Below are 17,683 nucleotides of genomic sequence, written 5' to 3' on the forward strand. Positions count from 1 at the left end.
ACTATTCTGAAAATCACAACCATGCCAATAACCTGTATTTATAGTTATGTTTAGCTAATGCCTAGAGGTGAGAAGGGTGGCACGGTGGCACAGTGGTTAACACTGCTGCCTCACAGTGCTAGAGAACAGGGTTCAATTCCCGGCTCAAGTGACTGTCTGTCTGTGTGGAGTTTACACATTCTCCCCGTGTCTGTGCGGGTTTCTACTGGGTGCTCCGGTTTCCTCCCACACTCCAAAGATGTGTGGGTTAGGTAATTTGGCCATGATAAATTGCCCCTTAGTGTCAGGGGAACTGGCAGGGTAAATACATGCGGTTACGGGGATAGAAGCCGGGGTGGAATAATTGTTGGTGAAGGCTCGATGGGCTGAATGGCCTCCTTCTGCACTGCAGGGATTCTATGAGATTCGCATTACGCTGACACTTCTGTCTGGCCCTCAGCTTCCTTTTTTAATTTTGTTATTGCTTTTTTCTCATGCTACATTTTTCTACCTGAGGTACTCAAATAGTACTCAAAATATTCATATAAAAGCAAATACTGCAGATGCTGAAATCATAGAATCCCTGCAGTGCAGAAGGAGGCCATTCAGCCTATCGAGTCTGCACCGATAGCAATCCCACCCAGGCCCTATTCCTGTAACCCCTCATATTTACCCTACTAATCTCCCTAACACTAAGGATCAATTTAGCATGGCCAATCCACCTAACCCATACATCTTTGCTCTGTGGGAGGAAATCATAGCACCCAGAGAAAACCCACGTAGACACGGGGAGAACATGCAGACTCCACACAGACAGTGATCAAAGCTGGGAATCGAACCTGGGTCTCTGGCACTGTGAAGCAGTAGTGCTAACCACTGTGCCAACATGCTGCTCCGATCTGACGTACAAAGAAAAAATGCTGGAAAAACTCAGATGATCAGGCAGCATCCATGGAGGGAAACAGTCAATATTCACGTTGATGACTGATTCAGACTATCTTGTATGAATTGGATACTGTGTCTTTAAGGAAATCAAAGTTCCCTTTATACAGTTTACATTTATATTGTTACATTTTCCAGGTACTGTAATAGCAGGAACTGAAGCTATCGGTATTCAGCATTGTCATGGTAAAAATCAGATGTTTGGCACCCACACACGCACAGTAAAACATGGAAACCTGTGTTTCCTGAAACTCTCTGCATTTTTTGCCCACATCGCCATTCTCTCTGATCACCCCAAAATGTATTTTATGAGAGGGCACGCAGTTCAGAGGGAATAGCAGGTGTGCTCAGAATTTTTTCACAGTGTGTAGGTGTGCCGTGACGTGTAAAAAGTTGGGAGCCACTGGGATAGAGGCATGTCTAATTCTGGAGCATAACTTGTCAGCCAGGATACTGTCAGGACCTTTGCTATATTCAGTGCGTTCAGCCAGCCCTTTACAGTATGCAGAGAGAATCAAATTGGCTGAAGACTAGTTTCTGTGATGGTGAGGCTCATAAGGAGGAGGGTGAGCTAGATCATCTCCTCAGCAGTTCCGGCTGAAGATGATGGCAATATCCTGAGCTCCATCTGTTACACTCGCATGCTGGGCCCTATCATCACTGAGTGTAGGGATATTTGTGGAGCCTCTTCCTCTTCCTTATAGTCGGTTAGTTATTCACCAACATTCATAACTGGATGTGTCAGCACTTCAGAGATTTGATCTCATCCATTGATCGTGGGATTATGTGGCTCTGTCCAAAGCATATTGCTTTCACTGTTTATACGCATGCAGTCCTCCATTGTAAATTCATCAGTTTGGAGTCTTTATTTTTAACTATGCCTGGCTCTGTTCCAGGCATGCTCTCCTGCACTCCACACTGAACCTAGGTTGACTTGTTGGTTTGCTGATAATGGCTTTTTTGTGGGTGATTTGATTTATTACACAGATCCATCCCGTTCTTTTTTACATGGTTGCACAAACATGGTAACTTAAAGGGGTCGACTTCTGCACAAGCTGGGTGAGAACTTTCTGGGTGCTGTGAAGCCATGTGGCTTAGAGACAACATTGAACATGGACCACAGCACCTTAGAGATACCAGTTTTGAGCTACTATTTCTGTTCTGAATCTATTCTATAAATACAATCATGGGCAGATGATGGATTGGTGAGGATGGAGTGAAGTAGATTTTTCCTTTGTATTGGGTCTCTCATCACCTGCCCAATCTGGTACATATGTCCTTTAGAACTTTACCAGTTCAAATACTAGGAATGTTACCAAGGCACTCCTGTTGATGGACAGTGAAGTCTCCCACCTCTCCCCCCCCTCACCCCGAGAGTACATTCTGTGTCCTTGTTGCCGTCGGTGCTTCTTTCTAGTGGTGCTCACCATGGACGAGAACAGTTTTAGCAGCCGGGAGAGGGCAGCAGGTGGGAATCAGAATTAGCAGCCCCGAAGGAGGTTCCTTTGCCCATGTATGACCTGCTAACCTGAGCCTTCATGGGGTTCAGAGGCAATGTTGAGGACTCTCCACATTGTGCACCACCATGCTGTCAGCTTCAGTGGGTCAGTCCTGCTAATGGGACAAGATGTTCCCAAAGATGGAGATGGAAGAATCTGGGACACTGGTTAAAAGGTCTGATTGTACGGTCGGAGTTTTACTGGCATGCCTGCCCTGGTTCTGGTGGCAGGTGAAGCTCAGAGAACTGCATTCTCCATTGGTCTCAAGCGGGATTGTATGAGCCTTGGGCGGATGTGCTAGTAAAATTCCACTCTTGAATATGGTTATGTTGCTTGATTAGTCTGTGGGATAGCTTGCCTCATTTTGGCACTAGTTCCCACATGGTGGTGAGGAAAGGTTTTCAGGGTTGACTGTGCCTTTGTCCAGTGCCAGGATTTATGCTGGGTAGTCCAGTGAATTTTATTCTTATTTTAAAGTTTATTTATTAGTATAAAAAGTAGGCTTACATTATGCAATGAAGTAACTGTGAAAACCCACACTCCGGCGCCTGTTTGGGTACACTGAGGGAGAATTTATCATGGCCGATGCACCTAACTGGCATGTCTTTCGGACTGTGCAAAGAAACCGGAGCACCCAGAGGAACACATGTAGACACGGGGAGAATGTGCAAACTCTGCACAGGCAGTGACCCAAGCTGGGATTTGAACCCGGGTCTCTGGTGCTGTGAGATAGCAGTGCTAACCACTGTGCCAGCAAGCTGCCCCAGACTGTGTAGATATTTTATACAGTTGCGTGGCTTGCTAAGCCATTTTAAAGGGGAGTTATGGGTCTAAAGTCACATGTGGGCTAGATGAAGCAAGGCAGCACATTTCCTTCCTGTTAAGGAATGCAACTCCAACAACACTCAAAAGTGTCAATACCATCCAGAACAAAGCTGCCAGTTTGATCAGCACTCTTGCCACTGCCTTAATTAACTACTCCCTCCACCACTGAGGTAAAGTGGCATCAGTGTGCAGCATTCTCAAGATGCACCGTAGCAACTCAACAAGGCTCATTCGCCAGCACTTTCTTAACTCAAGTCCTCCACTACCTGCAAGGTCAAAAGCAGCAGATGCATGAGGACACCAACACCTGTAAGTTCCCCTCCAAGTCACACGCCATCGTGACTTGGAAATGTGTCACCGATTTTGCGTTGCTGCCAGGTCAAAATCTCAAAACTTGCTACCTAACACCCCTCCGAAAGTTGCCTTCACTGCATAGGACATACACTGATGGTGGGTCACCAATCGGGATGATTAGGGATTGGGAATAAATGCCGGCCTCGCCAGCCACAACCAGATCCTGTGGAAAATAAATTTTAAAAATTGGGGTTGCCAACTCTGGTTTCTGGAAGTTTTGTTACATGACCACCTGCCTTTAACCAAGCCATCCATTCAAACGTCCTTTTTTTCAAACCTCTGACATAGTCATAGATAATAAGCAAAAATATTCAATGAGAACAGGAGAACATTTTGTTTTACTGGCCCAAAAATTTCCTTCCTACATTTGCAGCCATGTTTAATTCCTGAAGACTCCGGGGCAATCCTGGGGGGCAGGCAAGTTTAGGAAGGGCTGTAGCTATTATGCAGACTATAGTTTGACAGAGTGAGCTCCCAGTGATTTAGTATTGCACCATTAAGAAATGACTACCACACACATTGCTTTATCTCGAACTCCACCCACACTGAGGGAGCAGTTGCTGAATTTTAATATCAAATTAAAAGAAATTCTCATTTTACATGGGAGGCTTTTGGGACTCAGAAAAGAAAATTTGAGATAAGAAAGCAAAAGGCATGGGAGCTCGGTCCAATCAAGCAACGTTATAGAATACCAAGGCGAGAAGATAGAGGGATTCATTTGGAAGCCCTTAAAATATTCAAGCGCAATATTCAAGCAAGTACAAAAAGATGTAGTGTTTCACAATGTTCCGTGTCTTCATTTGATTTTTTTTTTCCCCCTGATAGTTTTGAGCTCCTGCATTGCACAGAGAATAGAAAATGATAAAAAAGTCTTCAAAATTGATGTGACAAGATTTCTTCCCTCTTCGCCCCCACCCCCCCCCAACTCCGCCATCTTCACAAAAACAGGAACTCACCTCAACTACACTGACTACACTGTGACGGAGTATGGCCTGCTTTCTAAACCACATATACATTTTTAAAAAGCACTAAGTAAACAGGGGAAAGGCAAATCCTGATGAAGAATTAAACCGTGGGTTTTCCACGCATTTAAGTGGATCCATGCAAGGTTTCAGAATTTTGCCATCCATTCACGCCCCTCACTGGGTCAAGAATACCACAGGGGGATGGGGACCTTGGAGACTTTAACAATTTATTATAAGACTGTAACCTCTGACCACACTGGACCAAAAGTAGCTCTCCTTAATAAATCCAGACAGTACGTCGCTGCAATAAGGTTTGTCCCTTTAAAAGTGAAAAGCAACCTGAAAGCAAAAACCCAAGGAGCTCGGTCATTGTGTGCATGGAGACAGAAACTTTACAGGCATAATAGAACAGTCCGGAACTTTCCTGAATAGCATGCAAATCTAGTCAACGCATGTCCAATCCAATAGCTTCTCATAGGCATCTGACCTGAGGAAAACTGACAGCACCGAGTTCTGAGTTGAACCCAAGAGACAAGAAAAATGTTTTGAACTGAAAACTTTGGCCTTTATGCAGAAGCTCCAAAAATCTCACTATATTACTAGCACAATTAAACCAATATTTTTAATATAAGTACATTCACCTTGTTCCGATAAAACCCAAACTCAGATCGGGAACAAAGCAGCTTCAGCCCTTAATACTCATGTGAGCAAAGACAGCAAGACGCTTGGCAACAGAGAAAGGTTTTTTTTCAAAGAAAGAGGCTACTTCAGACAGTGCCCTGTGTCACAGTATGTCAGCCATTTTTCCATGCAGTGGAATAATTTTCAACTGGTCCTTTGGGAATTTCCAATGAAATTATCAATTTAGCACAGTATATCACATGTCGGATGATAATTGAATGGAGTTGGAAATGGTAATCCATGATTTAGATCTTCTTGGGCCTTGTACTCCAAAAAGGATGACTCATTGAGAATAGCATGTTGAAACAAAATGGTGCATTGGTTTCCTCAGTGCTGACAGATAGAAGCCTGTGTGTCTGGGTGCAATTAAGTGGAAAGGTTCTCCTTCAAATGCAGTGACAATTGGAAAAAAAACCTGCATTCCAAAAGTGCACCTTCTAGCCGCAGACTGAAAGAATGGCTGCTGGAAGACAGGATCATAGGGACGGTGAACCCCCAAGAGAATTGAAATGGCAAAAAAAAAGATTTTGAAATGGAAGAGGGAAGGAAAGTTACATACATACGTGAATTCATTCATGGGATGTGAGGGCCATTGGCTACCCACAGTTGCCTTTGAGAAGGTGATGGTGGGCCACCTTCTTGTACCACTACAATCTGTGTGGTGTAGGTACATCCACAGTAAGTTCCAACACTTTGATGCAATGACCAGAAAGAAACAGCGACATAGTTCCACATCAGGAAGACGTTTGACTTGGAGGGGAACTTGCAGTTGGCAGTACATCTGCTGCCCTTGGTGTTTGGGGCGGTCAAGGACACGGGTTTGCAAGGTGTTGCCAAAAAAGACTTGCAGGGTTTCCACAGTGCATCTTACAAATGGTGCACACTGCTGTCACTGTGTACCCGTGGTGGAGCAATGAATGTCACCCCATCCACCACCTTAAACAAACTTAACCTTTCTCTGCAACACTAAAGTTGGTCTCTTTCTTAATGGCATTCATCCCCTGGGAAATCAAACAAAAGAACAAAAGAAGCTGTCACTCACCTGGGATCCTTCTGAATGCTGTCGATGGAAGGTGACCGTGCCAAGGTGCCCTCAGGTGGGATGGCTGGTCCAGACTTGCTGTACGGCGATTCCACAGAGGGACAGTACTGCAGTGTCCGGTAAGGGTCCCCGTAATTGGCTGCCGGGCCGGTGGCATAGCTGGGCCTCTGGTAGGTCGCTGTGTTCTGGCTGCCCGTGCGCTGCAAGGGTACGGAGTCAACAGCAGGGGAGGACGGGGCTACAATGGGAAAGTAGGGACAAAGCAAAAAACTGAGGACCTGCTCACAGAAATGGTTCACCAGGTCTAGGCAAAAGGAACACCACAGATATGTACAGGGGGGGTTTGAGGGAGGACACAAAATTAACGTCAGAATCCTCTTAAGCACTCCACAGTCAGAACATAAAAACAAAACACATTTCACGCCTACTTAAAACTTTGAAAAGATTGTTGCCTTTTAATCATCTTTAATTATGGTGAGCCCTTGATTCCCTGACAGCTCACTGAGTTTATCGTGAGATAATAAAACAAAGGGATATCAATCAAAGATGAGCAAATCAAGTTGAGTGCAAATCAGCTGTGATCTAAAGAATCTGTATTTCTATAGTGCATTTTCACAACCTCTGGACGTCCCAGAGCCCTTTATAGCTCACAAATTACTTCCACATTGCCAGTTATGACTCAGTTGATAGCTCTCTCATGTTTGCATCAGAAGGTTGTGAGCCTAAGTGCGACTACAGAGGCCTACATGAAAAATCTAGGCTGACACTTCAGTGCGGTAACTGAAGGAATGCTGCACCATCTTTCACATGAGACATTAGATGGAAACTCTCCAGTGAATGTAAAAATCTCGGCAGTATTTCGGAGATGAGCCATGGAGCAGGACGGTGGCAGAGTGGTTAGCATTGCTACCTCAGCGCCAGGGACCCGGGTTCAATTCCAGCCTTGGGTGACTGTGTGGCGTTTGCATGTTCCCGCCGTGTTTGCGTGGGTTTCCTCCAGGTTCCTCCCACAGTCCAAAGATGTGCGGATTAGGTTGATTGACCATGCTAAATTGCCCCTTAGTACCAGGCAGCCTAATGGGATAAATAATTGGGGTTAAGGGATAGGCCTGGATGGGACTGTGGTCAGTGCAGGCTCGTTGGGCCAAATGGTCTCCTTCTGCACAGAAGGGAATCTATGTTTCGAAGAATTATTCCTCTTGTGCTGGTCACATTTAAAGCCTCAATCAAAGCCTAAAGAGAGATTATCAGGTGTTTTTTATATTTCTGCTGTAAGTCTCACATTTCCTACATTACAACACTGACTCGGCTTAATACTTCAATGACAGTAAAGTACTTGGAAAATCCTGAGGGATTTCTTTTCCACTGCTGATTCATTTAGCTAATATATTAAATTGGAATACTGACTGCATTGTGAAGTTTGTGTCTTTGGTCTTGAAATCAAAACCTGCCAGCAATCAGAAAAAAGCCTAAACAGGCAAAACAAGGAATAAACTCATTTGAAATAAATCTGAGCAAATGCTTTGAAGGGCATTTGCAGTAAAAAGTCCAGGCTGGCTGAGAATAGGATTACATTGAATGAAGGGTAGGCACGTGGAAATCCCAAAGCTTCAAATACTCTTTAGTAACCTGCTTCATCCTGTGGGTTTTAGGTTAAAAACTGATGTTGTGAATCTGACATTTATAGAGCAATTACTTATAGATTATTACGGTCAGTGGGAGAAAGCTGAATGAGATTAGAACATGACTGTGATTCTCCCACCCCGTTGGGAGGTTCTCACATCGGCCGATTAGTGGGGTTCGCACGAGCATTTGCGCCCCAATAGCATGTCCTATAGCCGGATTTCTGGCAGCATCAGCTCCGTGCCGGAAAACAGTGGGGGGGCGCCAAGGCCATTTAAATGGTCATTTAAATATAATTTAACTGAAGTCTCTGGGCTCGCGAACATCTCCTCCATCCCCGCCAGAGTGATTCACTCCAGCAAGGATTACAGCAGCTCCCCACTAACGGGGGGTTAACGGCCCAATCCTGCTAGACTGAAGGAGGGGCAATTGGGGCCGCTCTGAAATTGGGGTGGGTGCCCCCTGAGCATTGACGCCTTGGCAGTGCCAGCCTAGGCTCCCTGGCGTAGCCCAAGGGGCACTTCGGCACTGCCCATCGGGCATGGGGCTTATGGGGGCCAGGGCCCGGTGGGGCGATTGGTGAGGGTAGGGGGGCCCGCTGCCACTCTGCAGTAGGGATTGGTGGGAAAAGGAGGGAGGCCAGTGTTGGGGGCAGGCTGGGGGTGTGGTCAACCTGCTCAGGGGGATCAGGACTGCAGGGGGAGTGGATCAGCACTGTTGGTGGGCGGGGGCTGGAGATTGGGGCGGGCTGGGGCCAGGGGTTGGAGATCGGGGCAGGTCGAGAGGGTTTGGGTCTGATCTGGGAATGGTCGAGGGGGCCAGCGATTGGGCCATGTGGCGGGGGAGGGGTGGAGGGCCGGAGGGCCGGCATTGTGGGGATCGTGGGCTGGCCAGCAACTGAGCTTGCCTAGAACCAGGAGGTCAGCAAACAGGGGCCACTGTGCATGCTCTGATCAGTGGCCTGCTCAGTGCAGTGCTGGCAGCCTATCCAGCGGGAATAGACCCTGCCCCCTGAATTTTAATGATATACACACTGATGACCTGTGCAGTGCACACAGCGTGGGAGACTTGTCTCTGAACTCCCACTGAAGAAACCAGCGCGAATTACTCCAGTTTTCACATGCATTTGTTGGGGAACTAATGGTTTGCTTCTTATTCCTGTATTGCAGACCCTGCATCTTTAGTGATGTTTAAATCATGGATTAGGAAGAATGAAGACAAAGGGAAGGTGAACATTGACTCAGGTTCTTACAGGGAAGGGAAAGGTGGCACAGTGGTTAACACTGCTGCCTCAGAATGCCAGGAACCGGGATATAATTCTGGCCTGGGATCACCGTCTGTGCGGAATTTACATATTCTCCCTGTGTCTGCATGGATTTCCTTCGGGTGCTCCGGTTTCCTCCCAGACTCCAAAGATGTGTGAGTTAGGTTGATCGGTCATGCTAAGTAGCCCCTTAGTGGGATTGCAGGAGAAAGGGCCTGTGTGGGATTGTCGTTGGTATAGGTTCGATGGGCTGAACGCCCTCCTCCTGCACTATTGGGATTCTGTGACTAGACGCGTACCTCGACCAGGGGCCAATGGGGTAGCACTCTCTATCACTATCCAGTGAAGGTACATTTGGATGTTGATCAGGTCATTTTCTGGAGAATTGAACTGCAGTGTTTATGGTACAAAACCCAAAGAATTTGTGTGAGAAAGCTAAGGACAAGACTTTGTTAAAAAGCCAGCTTGCATCTCATGGGAGGGAGCCTGATGGTGTTAAAAAGTCTGGCTGACATGTGGCACCGGTCCCATGTTGCGCACTTGACTCTGAACTGTCCATTCGGACCATTCAGTTCTAAACAGTGCTTTTGCTTGGCAACTGAATACACAATACCCACATTCTGGGAATAAGATGAGGTTTGGCATCGATGCTGCTCCCCATGGTCTAATACATGACTCACTTGCACTCACTTTCTGGGGCAGCTGGCATTCACGGTATCACAGCCAACAGAAGGAGAGGAGTAAATCGTTACTAATAACTTGCTGTCTGCTCAGCATCATACTCAATACTCCTGGAAGCAGCTTTTAAAAAATGGATGTGCTAATCTGTACTGAATTAGCTGATCTGATTACAGTTAGGGATCCATAACTGGCCTCTGGGTCCATGCATAAGGGAAGGGAAAACTGGCCAGATTCCCGTTCCCCATTGCTACATTGACTCCTGGTAGAGGTACGCATATAGACGCTGGGGTGGGATTTTCCAGCCACGCTTGCCTCAAAACCAGAAAATCCCGCCCCCGGTCGATGGACCTTTGCATGGTCCATCACCCCCGCTACGTTTCCCGGGAAAATTCCGGTCTGGGTGAGGACTGTTCCATAATAAACTTGAAAGATTTTTCCCTCAAATGATAACAAGAGCTTGTATCTATGTAGTGCCTTTAATGTGGTTGAAGCATTCCACGTTGCAGAAGTGTCATCAGACTAAAACGTGACGTTAGGACAGTTGATCAAACAGGTTAGGTTTTAGAGGCTGGCTGAATGGAGGATAATGGGTCAGAGAGATGTAGAGAGACAATTCCAGAGCTTAGATCCTAGGCAGCTGAGGGCACGGTTGTCAATGGTATGGGAGCGGGTGGGGGTAGTTAACAGATAAAGGCTGTGGGAGGGAATGGAGGATGTTACATTGATGGGGGGATGGGTAAGGTCATGAACGGATTTGAAGAAAAGGATGAAAATTTTAATAGGTTACCAACAATTGCAAAAGGGCGTGCGAATGACTAATGCCTATTTGCTTGGGTGACAGAAGTCAACAAGTGCCCGAGGAAGAGAGGCCCAGCAGGAAGTGAACTGAAGAGGAAGAAAACAAAATGTGTGTGCTTACATTCTAGCACTTAGGCAAAACAATGAATGGTGATATAGAACATAGAACATAGAACATTACAGCGCAGAACAGGCCCTTCGGCCCACGATGTTGCGCCGACCAGTTACAAAAACAATGACCCACTAGCCTATACCAATCCCTTTTCGTCCATAAACCTATCCATAGATCTCTTAAACGCCCCCAAACTAGGCGCATTTACAACTGCAGCAGGCAGGGCATTCCAATCCCTCACCACTCGCTGGGTAAAGAACCTACCCCTGACATCCGTCCTGTAGCTACCCCCCCTTAATTTAAAGCCATGCCCCCTCGTGCTAGCTTTCTCCATCCGAGGAAAAAGGCTATCACTATCCACCCTATCTAAACCTCTAATCATCTCATATGTTTCAATAAGATCCCCTCTTAGCCGCCTTCTTTCCAACGAAAACAACCCTAAATCCCTCAGTCTCTCCTCATAGGACCTCCCCACCATACCAGGCAACATCCTAGTAAACCTCCTCTGCACCCTCTCCAAAGCCTCCACATCCTTCTTGTAATGTGGGGACCAGAACTGCACACAGTACTCCAAGTGCGGCCGCACCAGAGTAGTGTACAATTGCAACATGATGCTGCGACTCCTAAATTCAATCCCCCTACCAATATGGAGCATTCATGGCTGGTAATGGCATGCACTTTTAGTTAACTGTGTTGTCAAACTAGCATCAGACCTTGGGCCAGATTATAAGGCCACATGTTTCTTCCACGGGCTAGCAGCAGGGGCGTAAGATCCAGCAAAACCCGGAAACTGTGAATCGTGCTGACGAGATTGCAATCTCTGAAATTCACTGTCCCTAGCTGGTAATATAATCAGGTTCACATCCATTACACATTTAAATAAATTTCAATGTAATTAAAGCACCCGCTCGCCACATGATCCCCCTTGCCATATTTTCTAACATCCAGACATGAACCTGTTTTGGGGATCCTCCCTAGGGCATAAAGGTGATCATAGCCCCCGAATGGGGAGGGACATGACCACGCAGTGTCACTAACCCCCCCTCGACTCTGCCCCCAGCTCAGTGTAGCTGGACTTTGTCGATGTCTTTAGGACCTGCCCCTCAAAATGACAATGAAGGGAATACTTCAAGAAATATTACAAGTTTCCAGCAAGCATGAAAATGGGAGAGTTGCAGATTCATTTCTGGGTGAGTTTTTACACCCAATCTTCTGCACATAGTGCTTGAAAAAATGGGTTAGACTTTCTAGCTACTAGAGGCAGTGGGCAGGGCTTAATTCATCAGCTAGAAGTAGTGGGAGCTATTGCGCATGTGTCTGCACATGCACAATTCCAACAGCAGAGGCCTGAGACAGAGAAAGAGAGCTGACAGGTCTCTGCTGCTAGGGCTAGCAGCATAGGCCCGTGTTGGAGAGGTGAGTCCGAGACTTCAGTGGTGGGTTGGTGGGGGGGGGGAAGATTTATTCAGGTTCTGACTAGAGTGCTTTCTAATGATGGAGGCTAGGGCAGCCGGGTTTTGCCAGCATGTTTAGGCCCCGTCCCCTGTATGACGCCCTCTTGATTTTAACGACAGAGTGTAGCAGGAGCTGAAGAGAAAACTGGCGTGTTTCTCGGCATATATCTGACATTTTCTGGCCAGATTCCGCCGCTCGTTTACTTAATAACGGACTTTGTCTGCCAACTGAACTTTTCTTTTTACCCATACAGTTGTGGTATCATTACTCTGTGCCTTTGGTCCATTTAACTAGTCTAACTGGCACGTGGTCCATTTAAATAATGCAAACGACTCCTAAATGTAACTAATGCAAATTACATGAGACACATTTAAATGGTTTAAATGACTCGCCATACATTTAAATAGTGTAAATGACATGTGGAACATTTAAACAGTGTGATGACTCGCAATATATTTAAATAATGAAAGTGTCACATGGCACACTAAAGTAATGCTAACCACACGTGGTGCATTTAAATAGTGCCAATGACACTTGGACCATTCAAATTGCGAAAAAGACTCTTCCTTTGTCCAAGTCAATTATAGAGAACAAAATGTTTCTGATAACATCCATTTTAAAAAACCTTTTGGCTAAATTAATTCCCAGAACAACTAATTAGCAAGCCACAGGCCTCAGTAGTATACTACATAGCATTGGCTTCCTCCATGATCATTGATTGGGTATAGTGTTAAACCCCCTTGGGAGTGTTGTGTAAAGGGAAGGCAATTCACGTTGCCACAGGACTGGCAAACTTGTGAAATGTCACACCACCTCATAGAATTCTTAAACATGATGGGGCGACATGATGGCACAGTGGTTAGCACTGCTCCCTCACAGCGCCGAGGACCTGGTTTCGATTCCTGGCTTGAGTCACTGTCTGTATGGAGTTTGTACATTCTCCTTGTGTCTGCGTGGGTTTCCTCCCACAGTCCGAAGATGCGTGGGTTAAGTTGATTGGCCATGCTAAATTGATGCTAATATCAGGCCTCTGCTGTTGGAATTGTGCATGTGCAGACACATGCCAATAGCTCCCACTACTGCTAGCTGATGAATTAAGCCCTGCCCACTGCCTCTAGTAGCTAGAAAGTCTAACCCATTTTTTCATGCACTACGTGTACAAGATTGGGTGTAAAAACTCACCCAAAAATGGATCTGCAACTCTCCCATTTTCATGCTTGCTGGGTACATATAATTTTTCTTGTAATTCCGAACACTGTCATTTTGAGAGGCAGGTCCTATACACATTGGCAAAGTCCAGCTACACTGAGCTGGGGGCAGAGTTGAGGGGGGGGTTAGTGACACTGTCTGGTCACGTCCCTCCCCATTTGGGGGCTATGATCACCTTTATGTCCTTGGGAGGATCCCTGGGTGTTAGAAAATACGGCAAGGGGGATTATGTGGTGAGCGGGTGCTTTAATTACATTGAAATTTATTTAAATGTGTAATGGATGTGAACCTGATTATGTTACTGGCTAGGGACAGTGAATTTCAGAGATTGCAATCGGGGGATTAGCGGGGTAAATGTGTGGGGCTGCAGGAATAGGGCCTGGGTGGGATTGTGGTTGGTACAGACTTGATAGGCCAAATGACCTCCTGCTGTACTTTGGGGATTCTTATGATATTGCAGTGGGGTGATTCGGGTAAAAGTGATGCATCAACTCAAAGGGTAGAGCCTTATCAAAAAATGGCAAAGTGTTACAGTCATAGAGATTTACAGCATGGAAACAGGGCCTTTGACCCAACAAGTCCATGCCACCCATTTTTTTAAACCCCTAAGCTAGTCCCAATTGTCCCGCATTTGGCCCATATCCCTCTATACTCATCTTACCTATGTAACTGTCTAAATGCTTTTTAAAAGATAAAATTATACCCACCTCTACTACTACCTCTGGCAGCTTATTCCAAACACTCACCACCCTCTGTGTGAAAGAATTGCCCCTCTGGACCCTTTTGTATCTCTCCCCTCTCACCTTAAAACTATGCCCTCTAGTTTTAGACTCCTCTACCTTTGGGAAAAGATACTGACTATTTAGCAGATCTGGGCCCCTCATTATTTTATAGACCTCTACAAGATCACCCCTCAGCCTTCTACGCTCCAGGGGAAAAAAGTCCCAGTCTATTCAGCCTCCCCCCCACCAGGGTCTGACTCAAAACCAGTGTGTTTCCCTTTAGCGAAGTTTACTCTATAGATCTTATGGCACTTTATGAAAGAAAGAAAACAGGAGGGCATGTTTCACATCATCATGTCAACAAGTGGGGCCCAAACATGCCAGTAAAGCTTGGCTGCACTGTGGTCAGAGGAAAATATAACCTCTCCTCCCTCATCCTACTCCGCTACTAACATTTCAGGATCTTCCCTGCACTTGCAATCAAAGTCGGCAACACCCCCTCTCTCTCCTCCACGCCCACACTAAAAGTCATTGCCAACGTCGGACCCCTTCCCCACCTCCTCAACAGTCAATTGCCAGCATTGGATCTCCCTCCACTCCCAAACAGTCAACACCAGAACTACCTGGCCATGTGCCTCGGCCCACCGGGGGCTCTACTCACCTTTATGTCCCCATGGGGGGGATTTCTACAACAGGTTCACAGTGAACCTGCTGTAGACCATGCCAATGTGTCATCATATCAGCAAGCTGTGAAAGTACAGCTCAGGGCAATGTATGATGTTGAGGGGGGTCTTTAATTATATGGAAATGTATGTAAATGTGTTGTAAACCAATTCACACCCGTCATAGACGTGAATCTAATTACGTCAACGGCGAAGGTGGCAAAAATCAGTGATTGCGATTCCGCCGGCGAGATTCGCGATTTCCGGCTTCTGCTGAATGCTGAACCCCCGCCAGCGATCCTGCAAACGGAAATCATGGGCTCAATATCGCCCCTCTACCCCCCCCCCCCACCCCCCCACAAAGATTCAGATGCTGGTCAACCCAGATGCACTTCTAGCATTTTCCACTTACAATTTCAAGCTTCTAGGAAGGGTGACAGAGGGAACATTTAATCAGCTGTCATTTAATCAATGCCCAGACGCAGGGGTGGGCGAGACCTGATCTCTGCCTGAATAAGTGGCACATCTTCATATTGTCAAACGGCATCTTAGGTATCTCAGAGTGTTTCACACTTCATAAAATGACTCACTCTGGAGCACCACATAAACTGAGTTTGATCAACGTAGGTGCCTGTAAGGGGAAGCTAGATAAGAATACGGGGGGGGAAGGAATAAAAGGTTTTGATGGTGGAGTGAGGTGAAACAGGGAGGCTTCTGTTGAGTGTAAATAGCAGCAGTTGGACAAAATGGTGTGTCCTTATGCTGGAAATTACATTTAATTCCATTTAAGCACCAGCCTTCCTATTATAAATGTAGAAACAGTTGAAGACTGACAAGTGCAGCTTAGCAGCAAGACAGCTTTTCAATGTGATGCTCAGAGAAAAGCCCACACTCCCCAGTTACATTAAACAAAGAGCCCATGGGTTAAATCTTAGCAAAAAATGGCAGTGTTGTTTCCGGCGAGAAAACTGGCGTGTTTCTCTCCATCGGTTATACCCTACAGATCTTACGACAGTAAGATTTAGCCCGATGTCATTAAGAGTGCCAGGATGTTCAACATCATTCAATATAATTCAACTTTAATTACAATAGTTATCCACCTTAATTATTTGAGGGAACAGCCAAAAATGCATTGGAATTAGTAGCTTCACTTGGGAGACTTGCTCTTCTTGCCTTTGAGGAACTGCTGTTGTCCCAGAGAGATGGATGCTTTGGTTTCCTCATGATCTGAGATTACCACGCCTGTAACAGCACATTCAATGGAAGTACCAAGTGCTCCCAGCACTGGTACAGCATGCGTTGGATGCAGGGTGGTCAGGAGGGCAATACACAAGAATGGTGAGACTGCCAGAGGAACCATTCCCTCACTTGCCCCAGTGTCTTCAAGGAGAAATTGAAGAAGGGGAAATAAGTGGATAAAACCCTGATTTTGGGGCAACAGGACATCCCAAAGGAAAGAGAGCAGCCAATTTTCGAACATAACCAGTTCCTGGTGATTTGACAACAACGATCTAATGACCAGATAATATGCTTGCCATGTTACTCAGAAAATTAGCATGGGCCAGGATATTGTGAAAACTCCCCTGATGTGAGATCATTTACACCCACTTTACTGTAACGTCTCATTCAAAAAGATCACATTATTGATATTGCAACAGGTCGGACAGCATCTGTGGAGAGAGAATAGAGTCAACGTTTTGAGTCTGGATGACCCTTTGCCAGAGCTTCGTCCAGCTCATCCTGATTCGAAACGTTGACTCTATTCTCTCTCCACAGACGCTGCCCAACCTGCTCAGATTTTCCAGCATTTTCTCTTTGTGTTTCAGATTCCAGCATCTGCAGTATTTTGCTTTAATCTCCAATACTGCAGCCCTCCCTCAGCAGTGTACTGGAATGTAGCTTTCGATTTTGTGACTCCAGTGTCTCCTAACCCGGAGGGGAGAAGGAACAGCTACTGACCGAAGGCTGGCATCGGGGAGAGCAACGTGTACTGGAACGTAACGGCGAAAACAAATGAATGCATTTATTAAAGAGGAGTATGAACAAAAGGTGCTGAGCATGATGAAGTATTATCAAGAGCTGCAGAGATAACTGAGCAATCAATGTGGAGTGCTGCAGTCACAGGAATTTAGTCCCTCATCTCACTAATGGGATTTGAAATCTGCAGGTGGAAGATGGAAACGTTAAGGTGACTTCTGCAAAAGATTTATTCACAAAAACTTGCAGTAGAATTTAGCAATGAGAACTCTTATTGTATGTAACCATGGTGATTCATCATTGTCCTCAAGATACTCTGTGTCAATGCATCATTGTTGATGGCAGCTGTTTTCACACTGAGACCCCACACTCTCATTCTTTACAATGGTTCCACTGGAGGCATTTTTAACCAATACTTCTTAACCTTCAAGAAACATATTGTGATTGTACATCATCTTTTATTAGACTTCGGGTTCCATCAATATAAGTGTGTAGATCGCAGTTTTAATGCATTTAACACACGCTGAGGGTTCCAAAGGTGCTTCCAGAGCCACTGGGTAAGTTTGATAATTATCATTGCAGACAGCTTAAAAACTAACAGCTCCAAGAATCTAATGGGCGGCACAGTGGCTAGCAGTGCTGCCTCACAGTGCCAGGGACCCGGGTTCAATTCCTGGCTTCAGGTCACTGTCTGTGTGGAGTTTGCACATTCTTCCCGTGTCTGGGTGGGTTTCCTCCCACAATCTGAAAGACGTGCTGGTTAGGTGCATTGACCCAAAGTATGGCGACTGAGGGATTTTCACAGTAACTTCATTGCAGTGTTTATGTAAGCCTTACTTGTGACTAATAAATAAACTTTTATTTTTACATGGCACCTTTCAATGTCAACCCAT

The 17,683-nt window shown here is 45.9% G+C and overlaps 1 protein-coding gene across 3 annotated transcripts in view; it reads right to left on the minus strand.

Moving 5' to 3' along the window:
* The window catches only part of ctnnd2b (catenin (cadherin-associated protein), delta 2b), a 1,166,477-nt gene that overhangs the window by 284,928 nt on the left and 863,866 nt on the right, over positions 1-17,683 (minus strand). For 2 of the 3 annotated variants that reach the window (XM_080203490.1, XM_080203509.1), the window contains exon 10: positions 6,288-6,525. In XM_080203490.1, coding sequence (XP_080059616.1) covers positions 6,288-6,525 — 238 coding nt within the window. Of the gene's footprint in view, positions 1-6,287; positions 6,592-17,683 lie in introns of all 3 variants that reach the window. The other variant, XM_080203498.1, reaches the window with a different exon arrangement.

Source organism: Carcharhinus amblyrhynchos, chromosome 2 (genome assembly GCF_965287045.1).
Source record: "Carcharhinus amblyrhynchos chromosome 2, sCarAmb.v2.hapA, whole genome shotgun sequence".
Taxonomy (NCBI): Eukaryota; Metazoa; Chordata; class Chondrichthyes; order Carcharhiniformes; family Carcharhinidae; genus Carcharhinus; species Carcharhinus amblyrhynchos.